We start from the raw sequence: 24,242 nt of genomic DNA on the forward strand, positions 1-24,242 counted from the left end.
TCAGCTAAGAAGCTTACACAGAAGGTTGAGTCATTCTAGTTTTCAGTCTAATCCTCGACTGACGGAGGCATGCTCACTCTACTGATACCCTTAGAACGTGTCGTTGCCTCCGTCATAATTGAGAAAGTCAAGGTCAAAGTCATCACCCAAGAGTGTAAAGTTGAAAGGTTGTTCTCCTTCTACCATTCCCTGGCCCTGCGTGCCCATGTCACTCGCGTCCGTCCAGAGAGTGAAATCCCTGCTGCGAATCGTCGGGGGGAAGGTTTTCCGCCAAGTTATTATCCGCACTGGGAACGATTCCTGAGACCATAGCCGTCTCTCTCCCGTCGTTACCAAGTGTCTGAGCTGTATTCGTGGAGGATTCGCCGACAACCAGTGGCGGAGGCGGCCTCACAAGGGCCTCTTCTCGATCAATGGTTCTATCTTGCTCCCGACTTTTTTCGAAGTTTTCTCTTAGTACGAGCTCCAGATCGTGGACGATATCCCTCAGCCCGGCTATAAGCTCGGGTGCCATAGCCGCAAATCTTCGCTCAACCTCAGCTTCGATGCGCTGTCGAAGGAAGATCATGATTTCACGGCGCGTAAACTCCTTCCAAGTCTCTTCTCGACCAATGGCGGAGAAATCATGATCATAGTCTACAGAGATCTCGAGTTAGTTCCGTCTGACTTACACTCTCATGGGCTCGCCACTCACAAGGTGTGGGTATTTCATCTTCCCTAACGTCGAAGAGAGTTCGGTACACTTGCTTCCATTTCTCTGCTTCAGTCTGCTTCGATGAGCATCTGACCCTGAGTCGACGTTCGATGTCCGGCCCAAAGTTGAACCTCCCAGACAGATGTATTTCGTTGTTAACTTCGCAAATCTGGGCGAGTTTGAGATGCGAGTTCAACGCACTTTGCGCCTTGAGATCCCGTCGGCATCTAGGGCATTCAAATGGCGATCCGTGCCGGCGGTAGAGGTGCTCTCTGAGAGTCATATGTCAGCAAATCAGGCCATTAGTAAATGAAGTAGTAAACGGCAACGGGCTAACTTCACGCGATGCACTGAAGGCCACCCTGGGCCTGCGCATTCCTTCTTTCTGGGGCATCCAAGAGGGTTCCACTTGAAGTAGGGGCATGCAAGCGGTATAACCTTGGGCCCGTCTCGCATGTTTGGCACTTTGTGGCGTCGCTCACTGCCGTCCCCGTCTTCGGCGCTTTCGTTGTCTTCATCTCTGTCGTCAGCAAGACCTTTGCCTTTCCTTCCACCGCAATTCCCTCCCTTGCCGCACAATTTCTGTTGTTTTCGAGGCTTTTGGCCCTGTTCGCCTTTAGTTGACCCCTCAGCCCCTGAGGGAGCCTGGGTGGGTTCGTTCCTATCCTCCCCTTTGATGGCAAGGAAAGTGCTGGTGATATCCTCTAAATAACTATCCAAGTCATTTAAAAACGCGTCCATAACTTCCTGGACTATCCGGCCCCTTTCTGTTTCCAGTGCTCGCATGTTTTGCTGTTCATCCGCGGTCGAGCTGCTCCAAATACCCGATTCTTCGTCGTGGGAAACCGAGCATCCATCCACGTCCGTCTGGTTATCGGCATCAGTAGGCGTCGAAGTGCTCCGAGTCCTTGTTATGGAAGAATTGCTGGTGTCTGTTTCTTCTTGGGTCTTCCCCGGATGACTTTCCTGAGGTTGTCCTGTGTGCTCTGAAAAAGATTCAGATGAAGCTTCAGGCTTTCTCAAAGGCCAAGAATCCTCAGCCCTGGAAACGTTAGGACTTCTCATGGATGATTGACTTCCTTTATCGATAGGAGGTGGCAAGCTATCCATGCCAACGGGCCGCATCATGAGGCTCTGGGGGGGTCGTGCACCGGTCAAGACTTTTGTGAAAGGCTCCTCGACATTTGCTAAGCCCTGACCTGCTGATAACGAGGTTTCCCAGGGATATGCTAGAGGTCCCTGTTCCGAGTACCACTCGTGTCGTTGATCACTGCGCTGTCGAAGAGCCAAAGCACGCAAGCTGACTGTATCGCTGTTCATCAAGTCCAGACCTTTAGTGTGAGTCAAACTTTTTGCTGAAGCCGCATACAGAGAGGACATCGTGTGGTAGTCGCTTGTCTCGTACTTCTCAAAACTCGGATCGGGAGCTAAGTTTTTTGGAGCAAAAAGCTCCGAAGGGAGTACTTCAAGGCGTTCCAGGCAAGCAATTGGCTCGAGAGATCCAATGCTTATACAGGCAAAGATCCCCGTGATCAGATGCTGTCGACCGAGGAGCTTCTGACAGAGCTTGTTGACTGTGTTGATGAAATATCTTTCAGAAACTTTGTCATCATCTATCAACGAAGTATTCTTCCAGATGACAAAGAGGGTGCCCAACAGGTGGGGGTGCTCGTCCACAACGAGCGCGTCGAGAGTTTCCAGGTGATTCTTGAATGGTAAAGGTACCAGAGTCCCGTAGCTGTGACTAGCACGGATGAAGTTGATGACTTCGTCGGTCTTAGCGGCCCAGTTGAAAAGACGGTGTCCTCGGCTGATGTGGTCTGCGAGATCTACAAAAACGGACCCCGACCCCATTGACTCGCAGATGTATTGAATCAGAAGTCGGGTGAAGGTGTAGTAATTAGTTGCGTCACTTGATTCGTCCGCCAGCCGGTGGCTGGTCGAAGATGTCGCCCTCAGATATGTTTCCACATCTGTATGATCAAGGGGGTAGAGGTTTGCTGGTTCAAATTCGTCTTGAGCTTCATCGTTCAAGTCGTGAGACTCGATCTCTGGTACGCTTTCCGAGAGGTCTGAGCCCTTCTGATTCCAAACGGCATATTTCGGAACTTCCCAAATGCCCAATCTGTAAACCAGCTGTCTCTTGCTTTGAATAGTCAGAACATGAGCGTGTTATATGACATATGATCAGTTATCTTACGTCACCGAAAAATCGTGTACAACCTTGAGAAAGGTGATTAGTTCTTCCAAGGTTTTGGTCTTGTACTCCTCGCGGATCACCTCCTTCAACCTGTCCCATTTCTCTGTAGAAATCCTGGGCAATCGACGTTTGAGCTTCCTAGTAGGTTCAACCCGGTCCATCTTGACAATTCCAATCTTATCCATTTGTTAGGCTGTATCTGGCTCGAATTCGTATGATTTTGCGGCGAAACTCCAAAGCACTAGCGTAGTACTTCCGTGGTATACATGGCAGATTTCAGAGCGGGAAAAGGCAGATGCCATCATGCTCTTATGGTCTCGGAAACGCTGAGGATGCATGATTGCGCAGTTGCGCATTCTAGCTCTTGATCGGGACCCAACTTGACTTGTCAGCCTGCGCCAACTGCGCAGCTGCGCACAAGGGCCGTCACCACCCAATCTGCCTGCCTTCATTGGCAGCTAAAAGTGAGGGGTTGCGCCCCGTCCAAGCTTGAGAATGTGTACATTCGTAAAAACATTGATTGGCGAATGCACTTTTGGCTGCTTTCCTGATATCAGACGAACCAATGGAGGTCGAGATGGGAGGCAGGTGGGCGACAAAGTAGCGTGCCGGTCAATGTATGAGTAGTCCCTCCACTTATAGCCGTGCATTTCATATCATTCTCTTCCATACGTCTTGAGTTTATTCTTCGGGGTCTATCAGGGAGTAGACCTCCCTGATCCTGGGTGAAGAAAAAGACAGTGGCCATAGGAAGAGGAAGAAGAGTAGAAATAGAGGTAGATTATCAAGGGGCAATTAATGTTTTATCCGAGTACCTGAAAGATTCGTAGCTTGAGAATCAGGCACACAATTAGAGCCAGGCGTCAAGGTCATGACCAGGCTTGGCTACTTTCTACCACTACACATGCTTCGCTGCTAGCTTTCTAGAAACAGACAGACTACCCAGAGGCGTAGCCGAAGGATAAGTGGTTCAGTTCTACACCTCCTTTCTTGCATTGTATGTTCTTGTTCAGTCCAAATCCAAAGGCTTCGTGGTGACGTCAACAATAAGATGGCTAACACAGAACCACCATCATCAATTGATGTTCTCAAGATAACCTTCTTATCATGGGCCCATATCCCAACAGTTCAAGGTGTTTCCGTAGAATGATGGGATGGCCAGCCACCTGGTCGGCCTGCGAGCTTGTTGTGCCTGTCTTGCTAGCTGTTACTGTGGGGAGATGTCCGAAACGTACTTGGGGTAGTATATAGAGTTTGAAGCTATGTTCGGTCAAGTATTCCTACCTGTCTGCTTGATTTGAGGCTGACCACTCCGCCCCGATACGGGAAGGTCTTCCCAAGTCTCCGCATTGCAAGATATAAGGAATCCGAGTGCGCGATTGCACGCTTCGCATAATGTAGCTAGGAAAAACCTACCCAACTCCTGGCCGGTACCACTTTGGATTACAGCTGCAAGCAACACACGATTGCGGCTAGTTCAGTCTTCTCACTTTAACTTCTTCATTGCGACAGAGCCAGCATTCGAGAAGACCATGACATAATAGCTGAACAGTATGGAGTACATATCAGACCCAGACCTCTAAATTGCCTTGTTCCTCCATGTCCCGATCCGTCTCCCAACTTCCAAGACTCCAAGATATTGTGAGGTAGACAGCAGCCAAGGCGCAGGCGGATACAACCTGGATGAACGTTAAGCTTTGAAGAAGAATGGCTTCAAGGAATCAAGGGACCATGATTTTATGCTACCCGCGATGCGACTTACTACCAGCCATAGTCCGAACTGTCATCGTCCACCCATCCTCCCGGAATATGTAAAGGCGGATTCTCGATCAGATCCCAAAACTCACCGGCGTATTCCTCGGCTTCCAGACTCCAGACAAGATTCCAGTCTTCAGCTTCGGGCCCATACGCAAATGATACCAGTCGCATACCACGCTCATATCTCAAAGTTTCATCAGACCAGGTGGTCAAACGTTCTTCTCGCAGCCGCGCCATGGAATTGAAATACTCCATCTCTTGACGGCCGTATTCTTCAAGTTCATGACCTGCGGTCTGTACGTCTTCCAGCCACTTTCGTAGAAAAAAGGAGGTTTGGCGTTTATATTTCGAATAATCCCACACATTTCCGAGAAGACCAGTAAAAAGTAGCGTTTGATAGTGGATTTCCTCTCCGTTGGCACTGAAAAACGTGTGCATGCTTAAACTTTGAGAGGACACTGCTTGTAGAATCCACCGCGCAAGTTCTCTCCAGTGAGATCGGTCACCTCGAAAATTATGAGTAACATTGTATGCGTACATCTCCACGAAATATGTCACAGAACCACATGCTGATGTTTCGAGTGCCACAATGAAGTCTGCGGGCTGGAGGCCTTTGTCGCGCTGTATTTCGTCTAGCAGATTTCGTGGATCCGTTGTGCACCAATTTAGATGAGCATATCGGACTTTCGCCGGGAGCTGATAGTATGTGGCACCTAGGCTTTTCGTCATGTAATGGCGAGCTTCTTGAGCCTGCCATAAAAAGCCAGAGATGGCAAATGGGTCAAGGATAGCTCCCTTTTGGGTGTAATAGTCCTCCGGGCTGTCGTCAAGCAAGACATAAACCCAAATCTTGAATATTTCCAATACATCATTCGAAGACTTTCTGTCATCGACCCTGTAATAAAGAAAACTATGGGTCCGACTTCGCATGTCGTCCAACCGTAAGCCCATGGCAAGCAGATGATGAACGATCTTCAGCTCTTGCGATTGGACTGCATACTGAGATTTAGTCAGCGTCATAACCATGTGCTTCTTCGTAAATACGCGTACATGTAGCAGTGTGGCTCCCCGATCGTCACGGTCGAACAAAGATGCCCGATGCTCCTCGATTTCACGTAGCGCGAGTGTCCAGTAGCCGTCCCGTATATAATTGAATATGGGAGTGTTGCGAGGTCGGACTGTCCAAACTCTCAGGGAGAACTTCCATCCAGCATGCGCTCGGTATGACTGAATATCCCAGAGTCTCGTTGACACCCACCAAGGTAGCTGTAACCGTGCCTGGTATACTGCGAAATATTATTATAGACCTTGCACTTCACAAACTTGCCTAGGCACCCACCTTGAACGTCGTGATACTTAGAGTGCGGAACAGTCCGACTGGTAAAGCCGCCGAAGAAGGAAGACTGTGCATTGTGGAGTGGCTCCATTCTGGATGCTCTCCTAACAGAAGCTAAACTTTCGAAGTTTGGCTCGTCTGTCAGGCGCACTTGTCGGCTTGAGTAAGCCTCGACAGTGAATGCGTTCGTTTCCGGTGTCTCAGCGCCACTCATAGTTGACTCGGTCCTACTAGCGATGGAGGCACTGGAAGCTTCGTTAGCAATGTCTACTTTGCGAATAAATCGATGCGCTTACAATATCCTCGTATTTTGTGATAGCAACGCCATTTGCAGGGCGAACTGTAGCTTTTGCTGACAGCTCTGTATCAGGTCCTTTTTAAGCGTAACTCTGAGCTTCGTTATGCTCCTCCGTGACTTCTTCGCGGTAAGAATTTGCTGTTGTAAGTCTGTCGCCAGTATCTCCAACTCGTTCGCCACTTGCTGACAGCATCTTAGACTAGCATCTGAAGTGCCAATTCTCGGCGCGCCTGCCTGACTGAACTCCCTATCCATCTCTGTAAGAATGGAGTTAAGAATATCAACCTGTTCGACGAGCTGGCTGATCTCGCGGGGCACATCCTGGACTTCGTTCCAAAGCTTCTTGAGTCTGATTGTGCTGGAACCAAGCTTGCCGGCAATCTCGACGACGGTGAAGGCGCTGACGACAACGCCGAAGGCTTCCGCCATTGTGGAGGTCGAACCTTTCCCTCAGTCACTGGTAATCTCTGCCGGTCTCAAAATTTCAGGCCAGGGGTTAAATGATTGATGGTCGTCAAGAAAGGCTCTGCTACAAATCAGAAGAACAGCTAGCCAGGCGTACGGGGCAGACCGAGGGGGGGTTGATGCTCTTTTCAACGCCCGAATTAAGCAGGCTGCGTGGCAGGTAAGCCCCAGCAGTGCCTCCCAAGCGTCAGGCTTTCCTGCAGGCTGGGTGTGCTGCATGGAAAGAGCCAATTGAGACCCAACACTACATCATTCAAATTGTCAGACCAGCGCTACGTCTACCAATGAAAGTGAGCGCAAGGCGGGAAAGGACTGCTTCTTGATAGCATCGCATTGGCTTGCGACCATCAGTTCACGCCCATACTCCGATCAATCTTTCCTCACAGAACAATAGCCGCTGATACTACGAGAAGATCAGTAGTCGTATATCAAATCCAAACAAAGAGGACTTACTAGGTTCCGCCTTGACTCTCAGGCAGCACGTGCATCGTAAGTTCACATCACTTCAATGAGATCTCTCAAAAGATAGGCTTTCGCACCCAGTTATGACATGGTATAATTCTTCAAGAAAGTCTACGGTATGCCCACGCGTATCCCAATCTATACATGTGAAGACGAAGGAAAGGTATCATCTATGAAAGTGATAAGTGTTTCGACCAATGAAAGTAAGCACATCACCAGCCTACTGAATGGTTGGAGGCGGCGTTGGTTGCCGTTTCGGCCTTGCAGGTGCAACTTCCGGTGGCGGCGGTGCGGGCTTGCGTTGTTCATAAGCCAGCTCCGGAACAGCCTTCAGTGATTCTGGCTTGGTCTTTGGAGCCTCCGAAGCAGCCTGCGGTGGCTCTGTTGCGGTCTTCACAGGTTCTGGAGTCTTGTCGGCAATTTTTGAAGCGTTCTCGGGCGTTCGTTCTGACGGGGCATCAGCAGACTTCGTCGGCGGCGTCGGCGGCTCAACCTTCTTCTTAACCAAGTCCTCGTCCCACACATCCTTCACAAGGCCCCAATACCTCGACGAATCCAACTTGGCATGCGCAACATGCTTACTCCCATCAAACCTCTCCTTGCGGACCTTGAATCCGACCTCGGCAGACTCATCCGCGTGCCTCTCCACATCACCCCAGTAAATCATCTCATCCTCTTTGCTGTACAAATACGCCCGCCGCCTCTCACTGCCCAAAAGCGACTTTTGCCGCAGCGCCGCCCACATCTTGCCAAAGAACCCGACGCGCCCGAACGGGACGTGAAACAGCCAGAACCAGCCGATGAAGACATGAGCCAACGGCGCCAGGATCCGCGGCATCGAGGCCGAGATCGCGCGGTAGCTCCGCATCCAGTGAAATCCTCCGGGACAAGAGTCGTAGAGCGTCACGTGCGGCGGGAGCTCCAGACGGCCTGCGCGATCCGCATCGGCGTAGAGCTCGAGGAACTTTGCGAGGTTGGTGGCGCCGCCGTTGGAGAAGACGTGGAAGAGGAGCTGCGGGGCCCGCTGGCCTGTCCCCGTCTCAGATGAGGCCGGGGGCGGGATGGAGTCTGCTAGAGAGCGGATCACGGGGACCGCCGGCTTGATTTGCCGCTTGGAAATGCGGTTGGAGAGGGTGTGGACGAAGGGGCACTTCACGAGAAGGATGCTGGCGGAGGGGTACATTGCCATGTAACGCGATGTGTACTTTGCAATGTGGACGTCCTGGGCCGACATCCAGCTGAATATGGCAACGAGTTTGGGTGAGTTCGGGTCCGGGACGGATGAGGGCGGGTCGTAGAGGAACGTCGTGGGTGAGAGCTCTTGCATGGCTGGCAGGGGTCCGGCAGCGCCGGTGGGCTGGTTTGATGCCATGGTGAGTGTGATTTGGGTTGTCGTGTGTGAGAAACTTTCGACAGCGACCGTTGCTTTTTGCGACCAACTATCCGATGAAGAATCCCGGGGAAGGGTTACAGTCAACGTTCAAGGTAAAGATACGGGAGGGAGACGAGGTGAGGTTAAGATATAACGTAGTCAGAGCTCCAATGGGATGGACGGGTCACCTAGACAGTACATTCTCAGCCCTATCCTCGGGTCTTGTCGTCATCATGTTAAGGTTGGCTAGGTTACCCTTTCCGGTAAGTGCCTCGGCTTTACATCCCTGCCGCACGGGACTTTGGATGTCTCAACCAAATCCTGAGGGATTCACGTTGAGATCTTGGCTTCAATTCTCTCTCATTGTCAAAAAAAATTGATGGGAAAATGAGGCAGTCCGATCAGACCGGAGTGACACGAGCATAGTCAGGCCAGCGGCCCGCCGGCGGGACATGGACTCCGATTCTTGTAGGCCGATCGGTCCCCAACTTCGGAGCTGAGATCGGGGGTGTCAGCACCTTATTCTGGCAGCATATGTTGTAAGATGGAACCCATCGTATTGGTGATTATGTCATGAGCCCGCTGTGAGTCCTCGTCAGACATTGCCATGTATCATTAACGTTGCTCAATACAATTCTGAGGTTAGACCCTATGTAGTAACCGTAGTGAACAGCAGTGCCCCAGATTTCAGGGGTTCCTCAATGGACGTCGCTTCTCGTGTCAGTCGACTCGGTTGAAATGAAGTTCAATTGGTGGCAACGACAGTGGGCCGGGCATACTGCATGACGACAATGGTGGCACGTTGGGCAGGACATATGCGGATGGCGCGCCATCTCGCATTTAACATGAAGGAACAAACAGATCTGCCGAGCAGGGGTTGAGAGCTGAGAGTTTGGAGACCGAGGTGTATGCTCGGATTTTTTCTTTCACAACACGTTGACAGCACGTTGAGAGCATATGGTTTGGCCGCGAATGACAAGCGTGAACAAACATAGGACCCATCTGGTGTTACCGAAGCTGGATGGCGCAGTGGCGAGGCAGGACTTTTGTAAACTCGAGAAGCTATCTACCTGAGATGAACAGATGCTGTTTCGACCCGATTACATTTTCTTGAGCCGACTTCCGATAGCATGTGCGTGGTCTGAGACTCTTTGCGTTTGTTCAATAAGCTAGCCGACTCCCGAGTAACGTCTGGTGATACTAGTACCTGAATGGCATACCTGGCAAATGCTGCAGGCATCCGCCTAGTGTAACCAAAGCAGTCTGAATGAGACGGAATATCGAAACCCTAGCTGAACTTGATGAATTCCCATTGTTTCAATCAGATACTTAAATCATATTGCTCCCAATTCCTATGCCCGACCATAAGCAAGATGTGCTCCAAGGGGGATCGCGGATGACCCTCACAATAACACAACCACGATGAGCTAGGCTCTAGTTTATGGAAAGTATTCAAGTCCGAAGATTACTGAGCTAGAATCAGCTTCTGTCTTGAAATAATGTGACATTCGTAAATATGGGTCGATAGGAAGTTGCCAAGGCCGTTTGTATTAATATGTAAGGGAATGTAAGCCGCAGATGAGATATAAATGAAATCTACACCAACGGACCGAATAGCTTACCTATGGGCAGCGAGAGTGGATGACATCGGGGACTCGTTGCGGGTCTCGGCTATGAGCCATGAGCCATAAGCTTCTTAGGTGATTCCGTCGTCGTCTGTGAGATTTCAAAGCCAATGGAAGTATCAATGATATGGGCGGGAACTTCGCAAATGCCTTACGAGTCAGTGGCAAACTGCAACTTCCTCAACGGGAGGCCAGGATATCAAAGGAAGGTACGCTGTTTCCGTGTAGATCTAATCCTTCCAAGATGGACGTGGCATCCCGAGCAAACGATCCAAGGCAAGCGGTACTTGCCCTTCCCGTCATCCACGATGGCAACCACTTCATGTACCTCCTTCCAGCTTCTAGCAGTCACAGCCATATACACGCTTTCCTAATGTTACAATTCGTCCAAAGGGAAGTAACGCAGACGGGACCAGCCGAGGTGGGAAGCACATTCGTGTTTGCTGCGCCTTCCTGCCGTCACCGTCCACCCCGAACACACGTCCGAGGATTGTCCCCCTTTTCAAAAACCCTTCATCTTCCTCACCGTAGTCAGCTTTCCTCAGCCTTTCTCTCCGACACTTGACCAGCGTCCTCGTTCATCTTCAAAAAGAGACTCAAGCTGTAGCTCAACGGTCTCGTCCCTTCTCTTGTTCCATCCATCATTCCTTTCAACCACCCTCATTTTCCCATTCTCTCCGTAATCCAAGACGCCATGAAGGTCGCCAATGTCCTCTCCTCTCTGTTGGGAGTTGGTCTCCTGTCCGCCGATGCCGTCTTGGCCAAGGACAGACGCCGTGTCGGTGTCGAGATCAAGAGCCCTCTCAAAGGCGTCAACTTCCAGCGCATCAAGGCCTTTCGTGAGGCTGCCCCTGATGAGGTCTCTGGCCGCACCCAGAAACTGAAACCATTCCATGGCAGAATCACCGGCCACAACGCCGCCACTGCCTTGGGCGCTGCCCAGCCTCGAGATCTCTCTTCCAGCTACCAGAACATCACAGCCTTGTCTCCTTGGGGTACTCAATATGCTGTCGAAGTTACCTGGGACGGCAAGCTCATCAACATGATCTTCGACACCGGCAGCAGCGACACCTGGGCCACCAGTTCCAATCTGACGTGTACCAACCTGTCAGGCACTGCTGTCTATTCCCCTGAATCTTGCGGCTTTGGACCGGACAAGATTAACGACTTCAAATATGGCCCCGTCGAGGATGTCCACTTCGCCTTGAGCTACGGTTCTGGCGAGCGAGTGTCCGGCCCCATGGGTTACAGTGACATCGAGGTGGCCGGCATCGTCGTCAAACAACAGCAGGTCGGCCTGGCCAACAAGACGTACTGGATGGGCAACAACTACACCAACGGTGTTCTCGGTCTTGCCTATCCCTCGATCACTAGTGCTTTCACTGGCGACATGAATGAGGATCGCCCTGCTTTCCAGGTTCCATACTCGCCCTTCTTTACCAGCATGGTTCAGCAAGGGCTCTCTTCAGACGCCTTCAGCGTTTCTCTCGTCCGCAATTCGTCTGGCGTAATTGGATGGGGTGGCCGCACTGGTCTGCCAATCACTGGCCCCACGGCCTACACCGATCTCATCATTGTGAGTTTTGAACAAAACAGGATGACATCTCAGTATGACTTACAATCTTGCAGACCAGCATCAACTCACAGCGTCCCGACGGTAGCTGGCAATACTCATACTACACCATCCTCGTCGATGGCTTGCGTTGGGGATCCACGAGCGACACCAAGAAGTACCTGTACATTGTCGACACTGGCACGACGCTTATGTACGTGCCTCCGCCCACAGCCGAGGCTATTGCCAGATCTTTCTCCCCCAGTGCCATCTACTTGTTCCAGTATGGCGGATACTTCGCCCCTTGTGATGCCATTGCTCCCAAGATAGCCGTCATCATCGAAGGCGCAAGCTTCTTCATCAACCCCGTGGATCTCATCTACCGCGGACTGGTGGACCCTCTCACGGGTTACTGCCAGATTGGTATTACTACCGGTGGCAAGGGTCCGTACATCCTGGGTTCAGTCTTCCTACACAATGTCGAAGCCTACTTTGACGTTGGTGCTGGTCAGGTTCGCTTCTACGGTCGCGAAACCTACGGTGCCACTCCTCAGCTCCCCGAGAAGTAGAAATGCAAGCAGCGGTTTGGTAGTTTCGAGGTCACTTCATCAGGTCTTTTGATATTCGGACTGAGACTACTACTTAATTTCATGTAGGCTGTTCAACAAGATTGGGGATGAATTTGCTGGGGTTGTTTTGGGGTCATGTTGGCCAAAGACATAGTAGCTTACACAGAGTCGTACTTGTACTGGTGAGATAGGGTTCAGTCTAATGAATGCCACTTGCCTCATACTTTCTTTGAATGCTCACTTGGAATCGTGTTGGTTAGGTAGCAACCTGGCCTCCTCGTCGGCGCCCGGGGCAGCCTGGTAAAGTGTGATAGCAGGTCAGAGACAGCAGCAGTTCCAGCGCAGGCGGTGTTTCCACAGTGGACGAGACTGAAACCAGTGCTCGGGTCGGGACTTATCGGAGTGGCGACGAGGGCTTATCGAGTTCTAGAGTCCTTATCGATAAGGCACCTCAGTGAGGTCACTGCGATGGCGCTCTCATTTCTGCCACTTGGTTCAACACTTCACGATCCAGGCCCCTCGGCAACACTTACTCACACCTCACCGACTTCCTTCCAAGCGATACCGACCTTGCTGCTGCTGCTGCTTCGGAGGCCAGCTCTCTCCTTCTTTTCCCCTCTGCAGATTTCTTTTCGGCCCTCTTCCTGTATCTCTTGCACCACCTCTTATTCGCCGTCACGATCGTATCGTCTCAACCCCCATCGTTTGCGGTGTGCGGCGGTTACTCGGCAGTCGCTGTACCGATCTTTTGGAACCCCTCCGACATCCCCCGTGTTCGGCAACAATTTTGGGAAAAATACTGGAATAGTGTTCTTCCGACCTGACCAGCCTGGAGAGCGACCTGGTCGAAGGCATTCCCGAACTGACCAGCGAACCAGCAGAGTCCAGTTTCAAAGCGACGTTTCCAAGCAGCCCAGCCATCCACCATGGGTATCGGAGTGATCCCGGCGAATAGCGCCGATGAGAGCAAGAAGACGCCTCGACGACAGCATACCTGGAGCTTCAGCAAGGTACGATATCACCGAATTTCTTGGCTTTCTTTTCCTTTTGATTTTCAAGAGCTTTGAGACTTTTTTTTTTCTGGCGCGTTGTCTTTCTGTTTCGTTTGCGCGGATTTCAGTCGTCTTGTTTGCAGTGCAGTGCAATGCCATGCACCGGCCTTCTCACGGGCATCGTCAAGTGACTTTTTTTTCCACCTTTGCCCAGTCGATGGCTTCCTGGCGGTGTGAATAATCACGCAGGGGTGTTGGTCAGCGATGGAGGACCCCTCCCCTAGCCTTTTTCCTTCTGGACTATTTGATACGATCTGGTAATCGTGCCGATTTGTTGGATCCGCGTCCCGGCCGGTTGGACCTGCTTATTCGGAGCTGGGGGGCAGAAAGAGAGAGGGAATATCCCTTGGTTGTTCAAGCCTAGACTCCTATGCGGATAGAGGCGTTTCCCCCAGCAAGTGCGGCGGTGAAATTTCCCATGTTGCGCGGTCAGGAGACTTGTCCCGGGTGACCTTTTCCCCTGGCGGGTTTTCGTGGGGGTCAGCTGTTAGTGGCCATTGGGTTGCTCAATTGAGCCTCGAGAGCTATGGGGACCTGGATGACTATGATTCTTGTTGCCGGCCAAGTGGTTGATGCGATGCAAAGTCGAGTGTTCCTGTGGACTCTGCGTGTTGGTGAATAGCCGCAGCCGGAGGTCGCCGAGCAGCAAACAGATGAGCAGTTGGAGTGAAAACGATTGGTAAAGTTGACAGGGACGTTGACGGCCCTTTTGAAGATTTGTGGTTGGAATGAGAAGTTCAAGTGGACTGGAATTTGGGTTTCCATTCTTCAGCATCAAGGGTCTTGTTTGCATCCCCTTCATCACGAAAAGGCAGTCGACCGAGTCCCGATGTACATGGCGCCATGAGGATGCTCCGGCTATGTCTAGCAAGTCAGATCGGTCAGTTCGGCGTGGTCTGATGTCCACCTCGGTTGTTCTCGGTGAGAGTTGCCCTCTTGGCTTTCGGGAGGGTGGTGAACCAAGAAAGCCGACTGGCGAAGTGACACCCCAAGGCTCAAGCTGGGCGCGAGTACCTTAGGATGCGACATGTCCCGGTGAAGTGCTGTGGATGCGGGGATGGCCCGCTAGAGCCTGCGCTGAGCTGCTGGAGCTTCAAGCTGGAGCTTCTGCCCTCGACTCGAGCTGCCCTTCCAGTGGCCCAGTGGGCTAGGCTCCCCGACAAGGGGCACCGGGGAAAGGCGGGCAGAATGAGGGGCACCCGTATGGGGGGCGATTGGAGTTCGACCCGGGGCATGGGGTCCAGTGATCCTCTATGATGGAGGGGCGGGCAGACCACGGACTAGAAGCCGCGCGAGGGGGAGACGGCGGCCTCTGCCGTTGCGCACAATGGAACGAATGACCTGCCCTGCATGCATACCCAGTTAGGTACATGCAGCTTAAGGGACACCTTATCCATCTTGTTGTGTCTGCTCAAGGTACCTTAGCTGGTGAAGCTGCTGGTGGTCTCAGTTGCGGACGGGCGAACGGGACGTCTTGAGAATGGGACTTTTCCTTTCCCTTCTGTGCTTTTTGGCGTTCTTGCTCCAATGGCATCGGGCTAGAGAACAAGTCCCATTCTACCTGACCCTCCGTATGGATAGTGCAGCCTTTCGTCCACTGTTCGGTATTAGGGACCCAGCACATGTCCACAAGATACCTTCGGGAAGATGGGGTCACCAAGCAAGTAGTGCTGTGCTCATGGAAGTACCTTACCCTTACCTTACCTTGACTACGGATACCCTTCCGCACAAACAGCGATCCATCCCCCGGCGAGGCACATGTCGCATCAGTTCATCCAGTGGTGGACTTGATATCTGAACTGGGCAGACTGACCTGACGGATGAGCTGAGCCTGGTGTCTCTCCATCATGACCGTTGCCGTCGTTGCGCCCGCTGTTTGTTCTTTGAGGGTCTGAGTCTCATTAAGGTACCACCGAGTCCAGCGATTCCATACCTCTACTCTCAAGTACTTACCTCACTGCGAAAGAAGTAATGTACTTGCTGCTCTCGGCTCTTTGCTGGCAGCCAAGTTGATTCCAAGCAGCTTCCATTGCCTACTAAGTACCTTTGGTATTCTTGTTCCTCGGGATATCCTCTCGGCAGCCCTTGTCCTATTAGGTTCCCCCTCCTCGTTTACCTATGTTTTACGTACCTTTCTCTCGATCCCCTTCACACTTTCACAGACTTACGCACGCCGCCCATCCACTCATTACTCCATGCCCTCCACCCTCACCTTTCACCTCACCTAACATCAGGTCACTCTCTTCTCCTCACTACATCATCGTTCCCCAAACCCTGTGCAACCTCAACTGTGCTGTTTCTGCATCTCCTTACACCTACCCATACCCATACCTCTACCTACCCTTACATACATACCTTGCCTCTGCCTGCAAACGGAATTCTTCAGCAAACAACGTTTCGAATCACAGCCGTTGGCTCAGTCTTCTCCCTAGTCCCTACACTTTGCCAGTAACGTTATCAAAGAAGTCAAGAGACAAGGACCTCCTCCTCCTCCTCCTCCTCCACTTCTTTCAGCAGTTTCATGTCGTCCGGCTCAGAGTGACCCTTAACCCCCGTCATCCCCGTCACCCCCGTCCCAAAGTCACCGCACCCGCCCCGAGAGTCACGCCCGAGGGGTCCCGCCTATTTGGGCGTAGAGCTACTGCCACGAGCTGGAAGCATCACGCGAGCTGCCTTCCTCCACGCTCTCTCTTTCCACGCCACTCAATTCATCTCCAGCTTCCTTCTCATGCCTACGCGTTTTCAGCTTCTACAACATCCTTTTCCTTCTGTCTCGTCATAACAACTTCCGCTTGGACAACTACCAAAAAGAGAGAGGGAACGAGAGAAAGCACAGCGTCAAGATGCCGGCCAAGACTAACGGTATAGGCATTCAGGTGGAGGATACCAAGATATGCGTCGTCATGGTTGGTCTGCCCGCTCGGGGCAAGAGCTTCATCGCTCAGAAAGGTGAGTAAATATTCTAGCTCCGTATTTCTCCAGAGAATATTCAGCAAACGACGCCGCTACCACTTTGGCGCACATTCACAGCGTTGATATCACGATTATTTGACACTGACGTGATTGGCTCAGCGCAACGCTATCTGGGTTGGCTCTCCATCAAGGCAAAGACCTTCAACGTCGGCAGCTACCGCCGCCAGGAGGATGCGCACCCCTCGGCTGACTTCTTTGACTTCTACAATACCGAGGGCGAGCGCAGACGTCGCGCCGCGGCCGAGAAGGCCATCGAGGATATGCTGGCCTGGTTCCGCCAGGGTGGTGTAATTGGCATCCTTGATGCCACCAACTCCACCAAGGAGCGCCGCAAGTGGGTTCTCGACATCTGCACCAAGGAGGGCATCGAGGTCCTCTTCGTCGAGAGCAAGTGCGACAACGAGAACCTCATCATGGCCAACATCCGCGATGTCAAGACTACCTCGCCCGACTACCAGGGACAGGACCCCGAGGAGGCTGCGCTTGACTTCCGCAACCGCATTCGCAACTACGAGAAGGTCTACAAGACGCTTGACGAGGATGGTGATGAGAACGAGTACACCTACCTCAAGATCATGGATGTCGGCAAGCAGGTTATCATCAACCGCATTCAGGACTACCTTCAGAGTCGCGTTGTCTACTACCTCATGAACTTGCACATTCGCCCTCGCTCCATCTGGCTCTCTAGAGTATGTGTCACTAACTTTGCGCTGTTGAGTCTTGGCTAATGGTGAACAGCACGGAGAGTCCATGTACAACTTGGATGGCCGCATTGGCGGCGACACTACGCTCTCTCCCCGTGGTGAGCAGTATGCGCGCAAGCTTCCTGAGCTCGTCCGCGATTCAGTTGGTGTAAGTCATTCCAAAGGAAGTATCTTTCTGTCCAGGTTGCTGACCAACCCACAGGACGACCGTCCCTTGACCGTCTGGACCTCGACTCTCAAGCGCACCATCGCTACCGCTCGCTTCCTCCCCCCTAACTACAACCAGTTGCAGTGGAAGGCTCTCGACGAGCTCGACTCCGGCGTCTGCGACGGCCTCACCTACCAGGAAATCAAGGACCGTTTCCCGGAGGATTTCGCCGCCCGTGACGAGGACAAGTACAACTACCGCTACCGTGGCGGTGAGTCGTACCGCGACGTCGTCATCCGCCTCGAGCCCATCATCATGGAGCTCGAGCGCAGCGAGGACATTCTCATCGTCACCCACCAGGCCGTGCTGCGCTGCATCTACGCCTACTTCATGAACAAGAGCCAGGCCGACAGCCCCTGGATGAACGTGCCCCTGCACACCCTCATCAAGCTCACCCCGCGCGCCTACGGAACCGAGGAGGTGCGCTACGAGGCTAACATCCCCGCGGTCAGCACCTGGCGCGGCAAGGGTTCCACGGCCAAGCACGAGAACCCGATTGCGGAGTGTACGTGAAAAGAGTTCTTGAAATTGGTTTGTGGTCCAAGGTTGACTGAAGGATTGGAACAGGAACTTGAGGAAAACGGACGCAGGCGTATCTGTCTTGTGGTCACAATCTCTGTGACTGGGACAATTCGAGATCGATTTGAGATCTGCGCACGCAAAGGATTTCCTTTTTTCTCTTGACGACGACGACGTTTTCAGACTCCACTTTTCGGCATATTCCACTCGGTTCACGATGGCGTTTAAGGACAACACGGAGAGAAAGAAAAGATGACCTATTACAGGGACGGCGGCAAAAAACAACGCGGAGAGTGGTGGCATGACGCGTCGGAGGGAACCCGACACCCATTCTCGATGGAATAAATTACCTTGCTTTTTTACTGGACCAGACGAACGTCAACACGGCGACCGCATCACCCTGTTTACACTTCTCACTCAGAGGTGGGCTCCCACGCTTTCAGAGTCTTGCGGTTGCTGTTGCGATGCATCTGCCGTCCGGTATCACAATTACTTTGCACTTGCTCAAGATCCTACAACTACTCTAGGACAAATGTTTTCAAGGTTCGACAATTCACAACCAAATGAAAGGGAACGAAAGGGGAGGGGACAAAAATTGCATCGATCGGACGGGGGGTTACGCAGGCGGTTTAAGTGGTTGCGGACACCGGCATAGAGGTTCGGGTTGGACCAAGGACCGTTTGACATCCGTCTGGGTGTGACGAGGGACTGGACGGTGGAAATTTTCCCTGGCCGGTCTTCTCTACATGTTCCCTTTAGTTTCCCAGTTTCATAGCTTCATGGTGAATGTACCTACGTTAGGTACCAATTACGTTCTCGTTCGGTTCCGTGACTGACATCAGAACTGCTGTGTTCTTGTTCCTACCGAGGTTGGTAGTTGAGCATTCTTGAAGATGACGGCGATCGAGATGGTTTGTGTAACTGTCCCCGTCCAGTTATAGGAGCTGGCTGGTAATTTCCAAGCCAACCTTACTAACTATATGTCGAGCATCTCGACAAGAATGAGATCTCGTTCCTGATCGTCTCAAGCTGTGATCCTTGGGGATGGCCTGTATTCCCAGAATTACTCGGTGATGTCTACGCTGCAATGACCTTAAGAAAACAAATAGCCGAACAGAACGCACAAGCATCTCGACATCGAGAGAACCCGAGGTTCATGTGAGTCATACGTTAAAAATGATCGTTCGAGGGTGGCTTCTACCGTGGTGGCCTCGATCACAAACTGAAAAGCTTGGATTCAATTTCAAGCTCTGCTCTAGAGCATAAAAGCCCGGGACGTCTACAAACGTTCGAGACGATGGGGGCGTTCATGAGGCCCGCCTTCCCATGAGTTCAGCACCCGGTACGTACCTTTTGCCCCGCATCGCATTCCACTCGGGGTGGATTAACCGCCTCCGTTATCAACCCAGACTTTTCAGACCGATAAGAAAAAAAATTCCCAGGCGGGAGAGGGTCGACACTTTTGGTAGCAGCTTGAGAGAAGTCCCTTCTGGCCGCCTTCACTGCACGGTTTTCTACAACGCAATTTTTGCATTGCAAAGAACCGCCACAAAAACCACACAACATGGACGCCGCCACGAGCAAGAAGAGAAAGTCACGCGACTCCAATGGCGTGAAGGTCTCTAGCAAAAAGCGAGCCGCCGAGGCAGAGATCCCCGCCGCCACGACGACCGCAGAGGCCCCCGCGAAGAAGTCCAAGAAGGTGAAGCGCAGCAAGCAGCCCGAGGCCGAGCCGGAATCCGACAATGAGGCGGTGGAGGAGCAAGCCGAGGCCGGCAGCGACGCCGAAGATGTCGAGAACGAGGAGGAGACGGCCGCCGCCAACTTCAAGACGGCACAAGACGACGAAGACGAGGGCAACGGCTCCGACCTCGACGACGACGTTCACGCGCCCGCAAAGGACACCGCCGACGGCGAAAACGACATCCCCAACGCGCAGCAGCTCTCCCTCCCGCCCGCCGCCGGCGCCGAGGCCCACGACTTTGCCGAGCTCAACCTCTCCGAGAAGACGATGAAGGCCATTGGCGACATGGGCTTCACCAAGATGACGGAGATCCAGAGGCGGGGTATCCCCCCCTTGCTGAGCGGCAAGGACGTCCTGGGCGCGGCCAAGACGGGTTCTGGAAAGACGCTCGCGTTCCTCATCCCCGCCGTCGAGATGCTCAGCGCCCTGCGCTTCAAGCCGCGCAACGGCACCGGCGTCATCGTCGTCTCGCCCACCCGCGAGCTGGCGCTGCAGATTTTCGGCGTCGCGCGCGAGCTGATGGCGCACCACTCCCAGACGTACGGCATCGTCATCGGCGGCGCCAACCGTCGCGCCGAGGCGGACAAGTTGCAAAAGGGTGTCAATTTGCTGATTGCCACGCCCGGCCGCCTGTTGGATCACCTGCAAAACACCCCCTTTGTCTTCAAGAACCTCAAGTCGCTCATCATTGACGAGGCCGACCGGATATTGGAAATCGGTTTCGAGGACGAGATGAGGCAGATTGTCAAGATCTTGCCAAAGAACGACCGCCAGACGATGCTCTTCTCCGCGACGCAGACGACAAAGGTCGAGGACCTGGCGCGCATTTCGCTGCGCCCGGGACCGTTGTATGTGAATGTCGACGAGAAGCAGGAGCACAGCACCGTTGCGAACTTGGAGCAGGGATACGTGCTCTGCGACGCGGATAAGCGGTTCCTGCTGCTGTTCTCGTTCCTGAAGCGCAACCTGAAGAAGAAGGTCATCGTCTTTTTCAGCAGTTGTAACTCTGTAAAGTACCACGCCGAGCTGCTCAACTATATCGATTTGCCGGTGCTGGATCTGCACGGCAAGCAGAAGCAGCAGAAGCGGACGAATACGTTTTTCGAGTTTTGCAATGCCAAGCAGGGTACCCTCATCTGCACCGACGTTGCCGCTCGTGGTTTGGATGTGAGTCACTCTCTCACACACACTCATGGATGCAATAGTGTACTAACAGAACTCGCAGATCCCCGCAGTAGACTGGATCGTCCAGGTCGACCCCCCAGATGACCCGCGCGACTACATCCACCGCGTCGGCCGAACCGCCCGCGGCTCCAACAGCAAGGGCCGCTCCCTCATGTTCCTCCAGCCCAGCGAGGTCGGCTTCCTGACGCACCTGAAGGAGGCCCGCGTGCCCGTGGTGGAGTTCGACTTCCCCGCCAACAAGGTCGCCAACATCCAGTCCCTGCTCGAGAAGCTCATCAACCAGAACTACTACCTCAACAAGAGCGCCAAGGACGGCTACCGGTCCTACCTGCACGCCTACGCGTCGCACTCGCTGCGCACCGTGTTTGATGTGAATAAGCTGGACCTGGCTAAAGTGGCAAAGAGCTTTGGGTTCTCGACGCCGCCGAGGGTGGATATCACTGTTGGCGCGAGCATGAGTCGGGATAAGAAGACGCAGGGGAGGAGAGCGTATGGAAGTCAGCCTAGGAACCAGCAGAGTGGTACCGGTGGGTTTTACAAGAAGCGGTGAGGGGTGTCAGTGGATGATGAAGAAGAAGAAGAAAAGGGAGGGAAGAGAGGTTCTTGTTATTGCTGAGATGGCATGGTTCCTGTGAGAATAGATTTTGGTCAGCACGGCGTCGCGTTCATCAAAAATCATGATGGTTAAAAATGGTAATTGGGACTTTGACTTGTTTTATAAGATTTTGGGACTGCTTATGATATGTGATTGTGAAGTAAAGACTCGATGGCCTGTAACAAGGGGGAAAGAGCATCGCCTCTCATTGTCCGCTGCTGACGTATTCTCAATCCAGTCTGAAGAACCCAGACAAATCCAAAGGATTTGTCGAGCTCAATGTCTACCGGAACGGCAAGAAACATCCATCTTTCAGAATGAGGCCAGCAAGTTGAGGCCAGCTTGGTCTACTGAGCCCGCCAGTAAGATGGTCGTGGCCAGGGAGCCCGGGATCTGATGCATTGTGAATATACAGAAGAGCTCACCAGAATACTCTATTGAATCTGTTCTTCCACACCGGCTATGGGCCTCAGACCGGGCTCCTCCTGCTTCACTCACCCCGTCTCCGGGCCACGCAACTCCCCATATCTACACCATCCATACGAGAGTTCGAATCAACCACATTACCAACCCATCCCATCCCATATCTATTTTCCTCCCACCCAGCGTGCCTTCCTTTCTTGAGAGAGTTTCTTCCAACTCTTTTTTTCTTTTTCTTCTCTGGACCACTACTCGATTCATTCTTTCTGCTCCATTCATATATCACCAAGAAGCCGTACGTCTTTTGAGCAAAAAGGGAGATTAACGGCAGGTCGCATACAAGCTTCGCCCTTTCAATCAACAACAAACGAATCACCAGACACATTTTCCGTCTACTTTCTCACCACAGTATCGAGAATCAAAGTCAGCTTTGAGCAAATACCACATCTCGGAGTATCCCAGTCAAAAGACAGGTGAAGATTTTACTCGATACCCAAAGAAACGAGACAATATACCAGAGATCACCTCAACCCACAGCCACTCCGATCATTACTTCCTGCCCCCTTCTTTTAGGACGAACTCTTTGTCAATCAGACATTCAAGTCGGATCCGATATCACAAAAAACACCCTCGTAGCGATTGAGGGACTGCTAAGAACTCACTCAACACTCTACAAACAACACCCATCTCAATCCAACAACTCAAACCCCATCGTTCACAAAGAATCAACTCCAAGCAACCTCAAATCACCCAAACCACACCCAAGAACAACCAAGATGTGCACCTACACCTACACCCTGCACACGGCCTGCATGCACAAGCAGTACCAGAACATGATGGAATGCGTCCGCACCCGCACCGGCGACAGCACCACCCGATTCGGCACCTACAGGACCCTCCACGGCGAGCTCACCCTCAACAGGCCCGTCCACCTGCCCGAGGAGGAGCCCTTTGACATTCCGCTCCGGGAGTGTCGCGCTCGGCCCCGATTCGCTACCCGCCCTGTGTCTGGGCTTTGTGTGGCTTGTAAGAGGGCAGAGAAAGAGAAGCGGGCTGCCGAGGCTTTGAGTAAGTTTTTATTCTTGCTTTACTATTTGTCTTTGATTGTTTTTCTTCTTTTTATCAAAGATGTCTGTCTCGATCTTGGTTCAGCGACACTGCCTTGCCTAGAAGTCTATGCACAGAGAACATTTTATGATTCAGCATTGTTCGAGGTTATATCCGGTACTACATCTACACCGTGAACAGATCCCTATTCTTCACCATTCTTCTCAATACGCATATACCATGCGGCGTACTCGCTTAGAGATGATGACTGACTAAGGCTGGTGATATAGAAGCTGAGCAATTGGCAGGAGTTGCCGACATGCCGGCGGGTGTGAGAAACAGCATCATGGGGTTGGAGACGCTGGTTGCTGCCACCAAGAGGATGGATCTGGAGGATTGAGGGCTATGATACATAGCCGATCACCTCAGCTCATCCTCTTGGGGGCAGCAACTGGTGATAGAGATTGGAGAAGTGGGTTATAAGGGCGTTCATTACGGAGAGCAAGGGAAAGTGTTTTTCGGGACCGTTGGCATGGACTTTAGGAATGATACCCCCCAGATGGAATGATGCGTAACGACATCAATTGAGATTTTCTGGTCTTGATGAATATGGTCCCAGGTCCACGTCAATGTTGAAACGATGTAGAGATGGATGGTGATGGTGATGGTGATGTTAATGATGGAAGTTGGGCGGTGGAGGCCGGCGCCGAAGTGACACGGACGCGTGGGGCAACCTACCTTCGACGGGGAAGGGGTCAGCGAATTGGCGGCGGGCAGGGACTGTGGGGGAAAGAGCACCGAGGGGAGGGGGATCGGCGGGTCCATGCTTTCTTTTCCTTCTTCGAGGTTGGCACCACCGTCTGACGGTTCAGGGTCGGTGGCTTGAACTTGGGGAATGCGTCAGCCACTGATTTCTTCTAGACTCGACAACCCGTCTCCAGAGACAAATTAAAGACCGGCAGACTTCTCGATTGATGTGTGTGTCTTATTGGATGTGTTTGATTACTCCCCCAGAACCGATTGAGCTGATTCAAAAGAGGGGTCTTGTCTGCCGCCGTCGTACTACAGAAACGACACATGACACTCTGGGCGCTAATTGGCGAGCCATGTGCTACCTGGATCGTCTGGCGTCTGTCAGATTTGTTCTGGATCCCGGTCTACGTACCACTTTCACCTTCCACGCCTACCAAAGGTACCTGGGTACGGATTGTCAGAGGTGTCTAATGCTACTGTCTTTGTACCTAGGTAGAGTAAGACGCATAATACAGGATTCAGCCAGACTTTCAAGGGGAACGCCAGCCACCAGACATATTAACAACAGGTTCGTCCCGTTGTTGGAGTATTCATGCGCAGATCGATGCAATCATAAGCTGGGCAAGACGATATCAGGGGTCCAAGAAAGCGAGTGTGACGGTGCCAGCCAAACTCAATTGCTTCACTTCTGATGCTCTGACATGAATACCT

The 24,242-nt window shown here is 52.4% G+C and overlaps 7 protein-coding genes across 7 annotated transcripts; 4 read left to right on the forward strand and 3 right to left on the reverse strand.

The window, feature by feature from the left end:
• Window positions 1-208: 208 nt before the first annotated feature.
• CCOS01_10926 (uncharacterized protein) lies at window positions 209-3,055 on the reverse strand (the record flags this gene model as incomplete). Its single annotated transcript, XM_060459079.1, has 4 exons — window positions 209-636; window positions 695-966; window positions 1,032-2,840; window positions 2,895-3,055. The coding sequence occupies 4 exons, from the start codon at window positions 3,053-3,055 to the stop codon at window positions 209-211; spliced, it is 2,670 nt and encodes an 889-aa protein (XP_060310881.1).
• Window positions 3,056-4,655: 1,600 nt separating this feature from the next.
• On the reverse strand, window positions 4,656-6,715 carry CCOS01_10927 (uncharacterized protein; the record flags this gene model as incomplete). Its single annotated transcript, XM_060459080.1, has 4 exons — window positions 4,656-5,651; window positions 5,703-5,938; window positions 5,992-6,233; window positions 6,285-6,715. 4 exons carry the CDS (start codon window positions 6,713-6,715, stop codon window positions 4,656-4,658), a joined length of 1,905 nt encoding a protein of 634 aa, XP_060310882.1.
• Window positions 6,716-7,433: 718 nt separating this feature from the next.
• On the reverse strand, window positions 7,434-8,585 carry CCOS01_10928 (uncharacterized protein; the record flags this gene model as incomplete). The annotated part of the gene is made up of 1 exon (XM_060459081.1): window positions 7,434-8,585. One exon carries the CDS (start codon window positions 8,583-8,585, stop codon window positions 7,434-7,436), a length of 1,152 nt encoding a protein of 383 aa, XP_060310883.1.
• Window positions 8,586-10,904: 2,319 nt separating this feature from the next.
• Window positions 10,905-13,286, forward strand: CCOS01_10929 (eukaryotic aspartyl protease; the record flags this gene model as incomplete). Its single annotated transcript, XM_060459082.1, has 4 exons — window positions 10,905-11,786; window positions 11,840-12,327; window positions 12,846-13,068; window positions 13,140-13,286. 4 exons carry the CDS (start codon window positions 10,905-10,907, stop codon window positions 13,284-13,286), a joined length of 1,740 nt encoding a protein of 579 aa, XP_060310884.1.
• Window positions 13,287-16,019: 2,733 nt separating this feature from the next.
• Window positions 16,020-17,781, forward strand: CCOS01_10930 (6-phosphofructo-2-kinase; the record flags this gene model as incomplete). The annotated part of the gene is made up of 4 exons (XM_060459083.1): window positions 16,020-16,332; window positions 16,456-17,045; window positions 17,095-17,208; window positions 17,263-17,781. Coding segments are annotated over 4 exons (1,536 nt in total), but the record flags the coding sequence as incomplete, so codon positions are not given.
• Window positions 17,782-19,351: 1,570 nt separating this feature from the next.
• CCOS01_10931 (ATP-dependent RNA helicase HAS1) lies at window positions 19,352-21,266 on the forward strand (the record flags this gene model as incomplete). The annotated part of the gene is made up of 2 exons (XM_060459084.1): window positions 19,352-20,698; window positions 20,757-21,266. The coding sequence occupies 2 exons, from the start codon at window positions 19,352-19,354 to the stop codon at window positions 21,264-21,266; spliced, it is 1,857 nt and encodes a 618-aa protein (XP_060310886.1).
• Window positions 21,267-22,507: 1,241 nt separating this feature from the next.
• On the forward strand, window positions 22,508-23,178 carry CCOS01_10932 (uncharacterized protein; the record flags this gene model as incomplete). Its single annotated transcript, XM_060459085.1, has 2 exons — window positions 22,508-22,799; window positions 23,069-23,178. 2 exons carry the CDS (start codon window positions 22,508-22,510, stop codon window positions 23,176-23,178), a joined length of 402 nt encoding a protein of 133 aa, XP_060310887.1.
• Window positions 23,179-24,242: the final 1,064 nt, after the last annotated feature.

The sequence above is a fragment of the Colletotrichum costaricense genome (assembly GCF_030867565.1).
Source record: "Colletotrichum costaricense strain IMI 309622 chromosome Unknown Scaffold_11.1, whole genome shotgun sequence".
NCBI classification, from domain to species: Eukaryota; Fungi; Ascomycota; class Sordariomycetes; order Glomerellales; family Glomerellaceae; genus Colletotrichum; species Colletotrichum costaricense.